At 35.5% G+C, this 11433-nt stretch overlaps 1 protein-coding gene across 2 annotated transcripts; it reads right to left on the reverse strand.

The window, feature by feature from the left end:
* Window positions 1-5007: 5007 nt before the first annotated feature.
* On the reverse strand, window positions 5008-10573 carry LOC109166579 (kinesin-like protein KIN-13B). 2 transcript variants are annotated; one of them, XM_019315478.1, is made up of 13 exons: window positions 10163-10573; window positions 9148-9372; window positions 8863-9048; window positions 8645-8752; window positions 8131-8208; window positions 7968-8049; window positions 7345-7504; window positions 6953-7255; window positions 6272-6490; window positions 5966-6202; window positions 5737-5914; window positions 5586-5651; window positions 5008-5499 (listed from the first exon to the last, which is right to left on the reverse strand). In XM_019315478.1, exons 1-13 carry the CDS (start codon window positions 10322-10324, stop codon window positions 5320-5322), a joined length of 2184 nt encoding a protein of 727 aa, XP_019171023.1. In that variant the 5' UTR covers window positions 10325-10573; the 3' UTR covers window positions 5008-5319. The 2 variants fall into 2 exon arrangements, with proteins under 2 accessions (XP_019171023.1, XP_019171022.1); XM_019315477.1 differs by having other exon boundaries at window positions 5737-6202.
* Between the last annotated feature and the right edge of the window lie 860 nt (window positions 10574-11433).

Genomic DNA, 11433 nt, shown 5'->3' on the forward strand with positions numbered 1-11433 from the left:
CAAAGAAGTAAAACACAATTAAGTTGGAAATAATGAAGTTAGGTGAGGGCTAGCTAGGTGGGATTGGAATCTTTGAATATGAGAGTAGCATAGTATAATGTTGTTAAGCAAATGCCAATTTTCCTTTCCTTTCATTGTACTCTTCATTAGCCAAATGTCACATCATCATGTGTCTCGATTTCAATTATTCCTCCCACAAGTTTTGCTTTCAAAGTAATGTCATTTCAATATGTTGTTCATGCAATCAAATGCCATTGGCAATTGGCATCTTTATAGCTTCCGATTGGTTTTTCTCTACAAAGATAAGCTCAACTTTAGATACTTGTCAATTTTTTATTTTCTTCAATAATATATATATTTCAAGAACGTAACGATAATATTACTTGACTTGTACTAAATTTTATATTATTGCACATGTGTTTATGAAAAATAAAATTGACTAATCCATAAAACATAAATAAATATACATAGAACTTTTAACAAATTAAATTAAAGCATTTGAAATAACATTTTTGTATAAAAATTTTGATATAATTAACATTTTCTTTTATCGAGAATTTTTATTGTCATCCAATCTTATAATATATTTTGTTCATAAGATAAAATTAAATTAGATATTATCCTTATTTAGTTTTGTTTTATTTTAATGTAAAAATATTTTCTTTTTAATATTATGAGGACTATGCATTTGTAACTATATTAGTATTTGACAGCAGTATATAATTTTATACATATTTTCAGTGAAATGCATTTGTAGCCTTATTGAAAGTTGTTCAATTAATAAGTTAATTGAATTTATTGAATATTAACCGGGATACCTTAATTGAATTTATTGAATATTAACCGGGATACCTTCAATGAATACAAATGATTTGTTTGGAAATCAAGAAAATATTTTTAAAAACAAAAATTTAAAATGAGACATTTTAAAAATTATTTTATTTTCTAGTATTTGACGTAATGTTATAAAATTGTCTTTTTTTTCTATTTGATTGTGATGGGGCCATGGGGTTAGGAAAACCCTTTTTATTGGGAAAGTCTTTGCCAAGGGGAGTGGTAAGAGCATGCACATCCGTGCATTATATTGAGTTTTTGGAACAGTACCTGTGCATATGGATGAGAGAGAAAAATGGGAATCAGCCTTTTGGGATAAGAAAAATGGGAATCATCTACAAGGTAAGTTATTTGTGGGCTCCACCTGGAGAGAGAAAAAACAAGAAAAAGAGGAGCATATGCCCAGTCGGACGCGTGCACTGCATCTGTGATTGTTTTTTCACGTCAATTCTGACGCGTTTGACTTTTTTTTTTCTTTTTCCTTATTCTCTCTCCCTCTCCTCTCTCCTAGTTGTCTTCGTAAATACCGTGCAAAAACCAAACCACTATGGATGCTCTAAGAGCATCCACATTAGTTGGGAAGATTGGGGGGATAATGTAAGAGTGATTAGGAGAGAGAATGTGGGAAGGGGAGGAAAAAAAAACAAAATTGATTTTTAAAATAAAAAAAATAAAGAAATCAGTCGCGTCAGGCGCGCCTGACGCGCCTCCGGGGGCGTGTCAGTTCCGCGATACGCGCGGAACTGCGCTGTTTTTTTTTTTTTTTTTTTTCTGCCATTCTCCCCTTCTTTGCAGGAGGATTATTTTCTCCATTCTCCCCTTCTCCCATCTGTTGAGCTGCATATTTGTGTACTATTATCCCCATATTATCCTCTGATGAGGATGCTCTAAGTATTATTATTCCATGGATCATGGTTGGTGTTGTGCAAACCATAAAAAGTACATTTTTAATATACTAAAAGTACATTATTTGTGAACGTAAAGTACATTATTTGAATACTGAAAGTACATTATTTTGTATATTATCAATTAATGTATTTTTAGTAGGGAAAATGACACTTTTTCCGCATGAGTTATATACTTATAACACTTTTTCATCCTGAATTATTCAAGTGGTCGTTTTTCCCCATGAAATATTAAATGGACATATTTACCCTTAATATAAATATTTCATTTATTTTTCTTTTCCAACAAATTATGACCACAATTTGGTTCAAACCAAACAGACACTATAGCAACCAAACCGAAATATTCTAATTACAATTTAGAATCGAAACCCGATATTTAGAGTTTATTAAAATCGCAAAGCGGGACGGCCGGTTCATGTTCCAAACTGAAAAAAACATTTATTGTTGAATTTAGACTATTTTAAAATAAAAAATAAAATTTTAAAATAAACACGGTTCAAAATCGTGAACCGGATTCGGAACCGCCGATTCACGGTTCACGATCCAATTTTTTTGATTCATGATTTTAATAAACTGAAATCCAAATATTGGGTTCTGGATCTGAATCATAACCGGAAACTTTTAATTCGATTGTTATTGTGTCCAGTTCAATTCAAATCGAACCGTGGTCATCCCTACGTATACGCAATAATTTGTTGGAGAAGAAAAATAAATAAAATGTTCATTTTAAGGGTAGAAATGCCAATTTAATATATCAGGGGAGAAAACCGCCACTTTTAAAATAATTGAGGGGGCTAATGTGCTTACATGAATAATTCAAGGGGAAAAAAGTACTATAAGTATATAATTCAGGGAGAAAAAATGTCATTTTCCCTATTTGACTAGAAGTTCATAGTATTATTGTTATAATTACTATTTTTTTTACTAGAAGCTCTTTTCTTTTCTTAACATTACTTTTAAATTTTTTTTTTTTTTTTTTTTTTTGTATTGTTTCATATAAATGGTTGAGGTTGCGAATTTGGCTCGAGAACATTGCAGCCCTTGACATTTTGCTCCCTTACTCGCTTCCTCTACCTTTATGCTTACCATGTCTTTTCTACCTCTAGCCGACCCCTTCACCTTCTTGGGCACAACCGCACAACGTCAACGTTGTGTAGACCACAAATGTAATGTACATTTTAATATACTAAAAGTATATTATTTGTGTATATTATATGACAATATACAAAATAATGTATTTTTAGTATTCAAATAATGTACTTTCAAATTATGTACTTTATGCATTTTTAATATATTAAAAATGTACTTTTTATTTATGGTATTGTGTGTAGGGTGACCACGCCCCACGGTTCGGTTCAAACCGAACGGTTCGAACCGAACCGTGCACTGTTGAACCGGAATCGAAATCGAACCGTACATACGGTTTCGGTTCCGATTCTTAACCGGAACCAGAACCATATGGTTCGAGATGAAAAGGAACCGGATCCGACGGTTCCGGTTCCAAACTGGAAAAAACTAAAAATTATAGTGTTTTTTTTTTTGTTTTTTTTTTTAAAATAAATTCGGTTAGAACCGGCAATTCCAACCAGAGCCGCCAGTTCTGAACTGGAACTGGAACCGGAACCGGAACCTTACTATAAGGTTCCAGTTCCGATTTTTCCATTTGCGGAATCAGAACCGCGGTCACCCCTAATTGTGCGGACCATGAATACAATACATTTTTAATATACTAAAAAGGTAAAATAACACTTTCTCCCCCTGAGTTATATACTTATAGCACTTTTCCCCCTAAATTATTCAAGTAGCTGTTTTCCCCCTGAAATGTTAAATGGACATATTTACCCTTAAAATAAATATTTCATTTATTTTTCTTCTCCAACAAATTATGACCATAATTTGGTTCAAACCAAATAGACACTATAGCAACCAAACCGAAATATTCCAATTACAATTTAAAATCGAAACTCAATATTTAGAGTTTATTAAAATCGCAAACCGGAACAGCCGATTCATGTTCCGAATTGAAAAAATAAAATATATTTATTGTTGAATTTAGACTATTTTAAAATAAAGATGGTTCAAAATCGCGAACCGGATCCGGAACCGCTGGTTCACGATTCAGGATCCTTTTTTTTTTATTCATAATTTTAATAAATTGAAATCCAAATATTGGGTTATAGATCTAAATCATAACCGAAAACTTTTAATTAGATTGGTATAGTGTCCGATGCAGTTCGAACCGAGCTGTGGTCATCCTTACGTATACGCAACAATTTGTTGGAGAAATAAAATATATAAAATGTTTACTTTAAGGGTAGAAATGTCAATTTAATATATCATGGGGAAAAATCACCACTTTTAGAATAATTGAGGGGGCTAATGTGCTTATATAAATAATTTAGGGAAAAAAAGTGTTATAAGTACATAACTCAGGAAAAAAAAATGTCATTTTCCCTTATTAAAAATCATTCTTTGTATCCGTGTTCAATCATTCTAAGAAATAAGTATCACTATCCAAGTTCGGGAGTTCCTTAATACCATCCCAACAACCTTTTTTCCCTATATATATGAAAATAAAAAAAAATCAAAATCAAAAGTATATGAGTATTTATAAATATTATGGAACATACCATAAAATTTGACAAGAAAAGATAAAAAGTTTGTGATTCAAACGGGGACAAAAAAATTTGAAAAGAAAGTTAAAAAGTTTGAGGTTGAAGGGTTGAATTTAAACTATTTATATTTGTGAGGAAAAAGTTGATAATGATATAATAGTCTAAATCTAATAAAGTCAATAAGTTGTTGAATACCCTAAGACTTAAAAGACTATAAAAGTCTAAATCCAATGTCAATAAACTTTAATAAGAGATCGTTTGATACTTTCTCATCAATTAATTTCTTTACATGATGATAAGGAATAAGGACCAGCCCTCAACCTAGGACAGACTCTTGACCTATTTGATAAAGAGTTCAACTCTCACCCTAAACACAAAGTCAATAAAGGTACGCTTTGGATAAAGTCCAGGCCACCTCGTGACCCTGATCAACAAAGGACCATAAACAAGTAAACCAATACAAGTTCATAGCTGACCGATTCAAACTAAGAAATCCATTAGGCCAATAAAGAGCTTCCACAGGAAGTAACCTTATGATTACCATTTACCAAGTCAGATGTTCGACCAACTCAGCTAAATTTGCCCCAAAATTTATGTAAATTGTGGGTGAAACGTTACACATAATTGTATAAAATGCATGGAAAAGAACATTATCAGAGCAGAACACTAAATCTCATTAGCAATATATTCAACTCTATACATAGCAACAGTTTTACAAGCATAGAACCCCAATACATAGGTAGAAGTAAATGACTCTCCCTCCCTCTATGTTTTTGTTCGAAAATCGAATAACAGCAGCAATACAGATAATAGCAGACATAAATGTATCCTCACAATCCACATGGAATGCATATCTGGTAAACCAATCACTCACAAGAAGGTGAAGTTGCTTACCAGTTGAAGAAACGAAGCACAACCCATCGTGGCATGCCTAAGCGAAAACCTTTTCTGCAAACCGGATATCAGTTCGTAGCAGCAGGTATGAAAACATTCTGTTCTTTGAGATGCTTCTGAAACTCGGCTAAGCGGGTTTGTAGTTGCATAATACCAGCTGCCTTTTGTGACAGAAGTCTATGCAGTCTGGAGATATAGTCATCGAGCTGGTTACCGGGTTGATCAACTTCTACCAGCAGGTTCATCTCCTAAGGGGGGGAAAATTCGAATTAATGTAAGAAAATGTTGGGTAATTTTCAGTTCGAAATTCTGAGTAAAAGGGAATAACACAAACCTCTCTGACAAGATCCATGGTATCCTCGACCTGTTTGCGATGTGCATTAAGAAGAGCTTCTTCTTCCTAATAAACAGCAATGCACGGTTTCAATCAGAAGTCGAGTATAATTATCTTTAAGGCTCAACGGGAATTTTCACATTTCAAATACCTTCAGCAGCGTATTGAGATCGTCCTCTGAATTTATGTTGTCTGTCCCGAAGTGCGGGAGATCCTTATGCCCGTTTTTTCTCATCTTATCCTCCAAGGTCGATATCTGGAAGCTATCACCTTTCTTATTTACCATCCATGAAGGCTTCTCTTGTCCACGGCTCTCTTCAGAATAATCAAAATCGTTTTCTTTTATGTCAATGTGGCCAGTTCTCCTCTTCTGGTCATCAGCCAAATTGAATTGTGACCTTCCACTAGGAACACGCTCAACGTGTTGAAAAGGCTCCTTTTCAGTTTGTTTAGTCAAGTTGGCTCTACTAGTTTCCTGAGAAACATTAGCCATATTTTCCTCGGAGCCTGAGACAGTTGGCAGAACCGAGGATAAGGGGACTGCAATCGAGTTTCTGAGGTTTGACAACGAAGGAGGTTCTCTTTTGGGGCCACTACCCTTAGATAGACTCTTGACCCTGAAATCAAGAAACAGTGAGTATTCAAGAAAACCGTCGTCTATTTCCAATTAAACGAAAGAATATTACCTGTCTGCATATCTTAGCGTGTTGAGGGTGTGTTCGCACGACCCTGAATTTGGCGAGATGCACGATATCATGACAGTTCGAGAGTCACCGACAAACGAATCCCTAAGAACTTCAGTGAGCTTACTCCCTCTGAATGGAATATGGCCTTGATCATTGTCAAGAGCTCTAATGCACTCTTTTAAAGCTAATAAGCTTTTATTAATTTCTGCACCTTCCATTCTGTGACAAAAAAAAAAAAAAAAAAACAATGTCATTTAATGATTAATTATATTTTGGGAGTGTTTAGTAAATAGTTGTTAGCTGATAACTGTTAGCTGATTGGGTTAGTGAGTTTGACTAGTTGATAGCATTAGCTGATTGTAGAAAAGTGTTTGGTAAATTAGTTGTTAGCTGATTGCTGATTACATGCAAAATGACTTTCTCAAAAAAGCTTATCGAAAAAGCTTTTTGAATTTTAGCATTTTAGAGCAATAAGTTGTTACGAAAAGCTAATTAATCATATTGATTGTTTAACCTAGTTAAACAACTAATAGTGGTCAAATAAGCCAAAATTGGCTAATAAACTGTGTTACCAAACAGGAACAGTTCTATGGAATAAAGATTATAGCCACAGCAATGATTAGTAAAGTCGAGTTGAAAAAAAAAAAAAAAAAAAAAAAATTATAAATCATGTGTTTTTACCTTGTCTGTTTGTCGTTATCAGTGGTATCAGCACCGCGTTCACTACCAGCTAGGTCGATAAACGATAGCTTGCCAACAATTCGAGCAGGCTTTGATGCATTTCCATCGACGAATCTCTTGATTGCAAGCTGAAGTATAGCATGTGAACGGGAGGATTCCTCGTTAGCACCAGTGGTGCCCGTGCTTCTGGTGGCGTTTCCTTTCTCGATCAATTCCTTCACCGTCTCCACTTCTGACACTCTGTATTCCTGTAAGCCCACGATGCAGACCTGTTGCTTCCCGTCCTCCCTCATGCATAGCTTTCTGCAAAAGTACCATAGACGATATACTATCAGAGGTAGATTCGATATTGTAAGGTCGTATACTTGTATGCCATAAACCGAGGCACTTACTTCCTCTCATTCAGAAGGTCAAATACTTTGCCTCCATATATTTCATAGAAACTGACAAAAAGTTGAAATCCCTGATTGCGATAATTGTGGTGCATTAACGAGAAGACGTCCCCAGCTGCTTTAAGAGGCAATGGTTGCATTGTATATGTCTTTCCACTGCCTGAGGAAATTCTTTTCAATAAGAAAATTTAGTCAAAAAGTAATTTATCCTATACGACATGCTTATACATTGCAACAAAACGAGACCTCGATCACATCTGTTGCTTATACATTGCAACAAACGAGACTTCGGGTCACATCTATACTTGTGGGAAAAGACGAAGACTCAACAGAGACGGGTAAAAAATGTCTCTTTAGAAGCAAAATAGGATAAGCAGGCCATAGTTACCATGAAAAGACCGACTAAAAAGTTAAGTATTAAGTAGGAAATCGGCAGGATATTTCAAATAGGCAATAAATCCCATTATAATCATGTTCTACGAACAAACTTATCTCACTACGAATCATTTCTTTCATAGAACAATGAACAAATGCAGTATTTTTTCATCGCTAGCATGTTGTGGGAATTACAATACTTTAGCGATTTTTGCAAGAATTTCTTAGAAGAGAGGAAAATGACTTGCCTGTTTGCCCATATGCAAAGCAGGTAGCTTTTGTTCGCTGAAAAATTAACGGGACTATGGGCGCCACTGTCTCTAAGTACACCTACGACAGGAGAATAAGTTATAAGCTGATAAACTAATCATTGAGAGATAATGAATTCCTTCGCTCCTCCATAATACTCACTTCATCGTTTGAAACATTTTCATTCAGTACAGCATCGAAAACAAATTCATGTCTCTCGACATATTCAGTCAGGTCAACCTACAAAAACCGGACATTAGTTGCCTTGCAAATGGTAACCATCTCATAACATAACATTTTTAAAAAAGTAACGAACATAACATTTTTAAGAAAGTAGCAAAGGTCGAAGGATGGATGAGATCAGCAGCACATGGTTGTAATCCCGAAGCATTAATATTAGTTTTTTTTTTGTCAGGCAGGTGTCCTAAGCAGGCCCTAACTGTAGGAGGCACCTTTAAGCCCGTACCATACTCAGACTAATCCCCATTCGCATCGGGCGCCCAATTAAGGGGCAAAGTGCTGGCCAGATTGATTTTTCCATACAAGAGAGGGCTCAAACTCCCGACCTCTCTTAAGGGATGAGAGTGCATGGCCATTCACGTCAACCAAGCTGGTTAAGCATTAATATTAGTTAGGATTGACTATAGGATAAGTTCAACAGCCAATAGAAACTCGCCTTCAGCTTTGTTTCATGAACAGTAAGTGAATTGTTGTGAGGATCTATTGCAACGGCGTCTTCTTCTTTCTTTGATATTTCCTTTCTATTAAGAGGTCTTTTCCGCACCTGCATTCAAATATGGCTAGCACTATAAATCACAAATATAAAGAAACATAATAAGTATTTTTCTATTTCATCTTTTCTAACACTTCAAGCGCTACTGCAAAAAGGCATACCACAACTTTGATCTTAGCAACATTTGCCTTTTCCTTATCAGCAGAGAAGCTCTTAAGAAGGCTATTATCAGCCAAACCACGCCCACCATTACCGAGTTTGTTAGTGGAGATATATGGGTCAGAATCATCAAAGCTTCGAGCAGCAAGAGGCTGCTTGAGGGCAAATCCATTGTAATTAGAAGGAACCTGCAAATGATATAATATGCCACAATTAGTGCGTGGGAGCTAAAAGGCTACATAATATGTAGAGCTTGATTTTAAAACCGACGAGAAGTGTATGCAAACCTCTGATATGAGCTCAGTATCGAACGAATGCAAGTCAAGCAATCCAGGGCTCAGCTCATTGGGCAACATTCCCTCTAAGCCACCATTCCCTCTCATGCTTGATGAGCGTGAACAAGCGGGAGGAGTGGAAGCATCTTCGTTGCTTCCTCCATTTACACTCCTCGGCATATTCCTTCCCAGCTTTGGCCCCTGCCCGCCCACATTATTACCATAGAACCCAAAATCCTGTAGTCGTTTAAATTCAAAAAATGGGTCAAACATGCACCAGTAACAGCATCAAAGAGACACATCCAAAAGATCTTTGGCTGCATATAATAAACAGCCCTGTCCTTTGAAGAGACATAAAGGATTAAGGTGTCCTTATAGTCTTTACTTTTACCCAATGGGAATCAGTTCCCCTCAAACACTACCATGTCCACATACTTATCCTCTGATATTCCAATTCAAAAATCACTCCCCACCCTACTATCCCAGATTAATCTTGAAATAAAAAAATCTGAGCAAGAAATTTCTACTTTCTTTTTATGACGAGGGAAACCCCACGACCCTTTTGGATGTAGGTAAATCTCACTATTGACCCTAGCCGATAAAGAATCACTAAATCAACCTAGGTTACTCATAACTAATCGGCTCAAACCAAGAGGGCAAGAATTCGAACTCGTGACCTCGTAGTTACAAGTGTGGATCTCTTGCAATCTTAACTGGGTTACCCCAATTTCTACTATATTCTTAGCATATCAACATGCAAACAAACACAACAAGGGTCCAAGAAAAAAGAAACAAATCATCCTGGTTAAAAATTCAAATTCCTGAGAATTCCATTATTTATCTTCTGATTCAGCATTTCTCCACAAAAACAAGACATCCCATCCCAAGCATTACACCATGAATAGCCATTGGCCAAAAGAATTCAATTTGTTGCAGACATGGATACCCTACTTGCTTTTTCAAGGGAGATGATAAGCAGGAAACTGTAAACTTATAAAACAAAACATAAGGAGCTAGGAGTGAGGACCTGAAGAGGGGGGACATTTGGGTTGGAAGAGTGGAGATGATGGAGGCCAGCAGATTGAAGCCACTTGTTATTAAACGCAGTGTCAATGAAGTTATCTGAGAACTGGCGGTTGTTGTGGCCAGTTGAGCTAGATCTCTGCATTTGCCTGCCCACAACATTCATCTTCCTTCTCTCCCCAGATTTCCAGTTCAATTCCCACCTTCTTTTACGGAATGGGTGTGAACAAGAACGAGTCCACTGTCACAAAGCTCAAATCTTTATTGCTGGATGATCGATAAAGAAGCAATGTTGGGTGGAAATGGTGGTGGTCGTTGAGATTTCCTTTTGTTGGGAGGCTATGGAGGCTATTTTTTGAAGAGAAAATGATAACAAGTTTTTGAAACTTTTGAAATCAAAGATTGGAGGAGCCATCACCCCCCCCCCGCCCCCCCCCCCCCCACCCGACACCGCCAAAAGTTGGACTGATGGCCCTATCCAACCAAAAACAATTTCTTTAGTAAATTATACTTTTGACTTATTAATTTTTAATGAGGCAAGGAATACTCTGCATCACCGTTTTCTTATTGAAGATGTTTACAAATATGGAATTTTCTTATTGAAGGTGGTCACCTTCAACATCTTACATTCACATGCATCATCAACTATGTTTCAAGAAAAAAATATATATGATATTTTTCATTCCCTTTATGTTATCATGTTTACTTCCTAAAATGATAATGAAACTTTTATATTCGTGCAAATTCTCTTATGAGACGGTCTCAAGGATTCTCCAGTCGTTATACGTGCATCAAGGTGCACATAGCAATGTGAGTCCTGCGCCTCTCAAAATAACGTCGTTTTGTTAATTTCAGGGATAAAATCCTATGCATTGTATTATATAATTTTGTACATTCGAAACATGGGAATTTTCAGTTATAAAATTATGTGTTTTCAAGTATAAAACTCTGTGTTTTCAGGTATAAAATTATGTACATTCTATTATATAATTCTGTACATTCGAAACATGGATTTTTTTTTTAAAGAGTTTATGTGTATTATGTTAAGAGTTTATTTATATTATGTTAAGAGTTTATGTATATTATATATTATGTTAGATTATGTGTATTATTCTTTCAAAAAAGATTATGTGTATTCAGTTATAAAATTATGTGTTTTCAGGTATAAAATTATGTGTATTCTATTATACAATTATGTACATTCGAAACATGAATTTATTTTTTAAAGAGTTAACGGTAGACACGCGAAAATGTACAAAACGACGTCGTTTTGAG

Source organism: Ipomoea nil, unplaced genomic scaffold, assembly GCF_001879475.1.
Source record: "Ipomoea nil cultivar Tokyo-kokei standard unplaced genomic scaffold, Asagao_1.1 scaffold3104, whole genome shotgun sequence".
NCBI lineage: Eukaryota > Viridiplantae > Streptophyta > Magnoliopsida > Solanales > Convolvulaceae > Ipomoea > Ipomoea nil.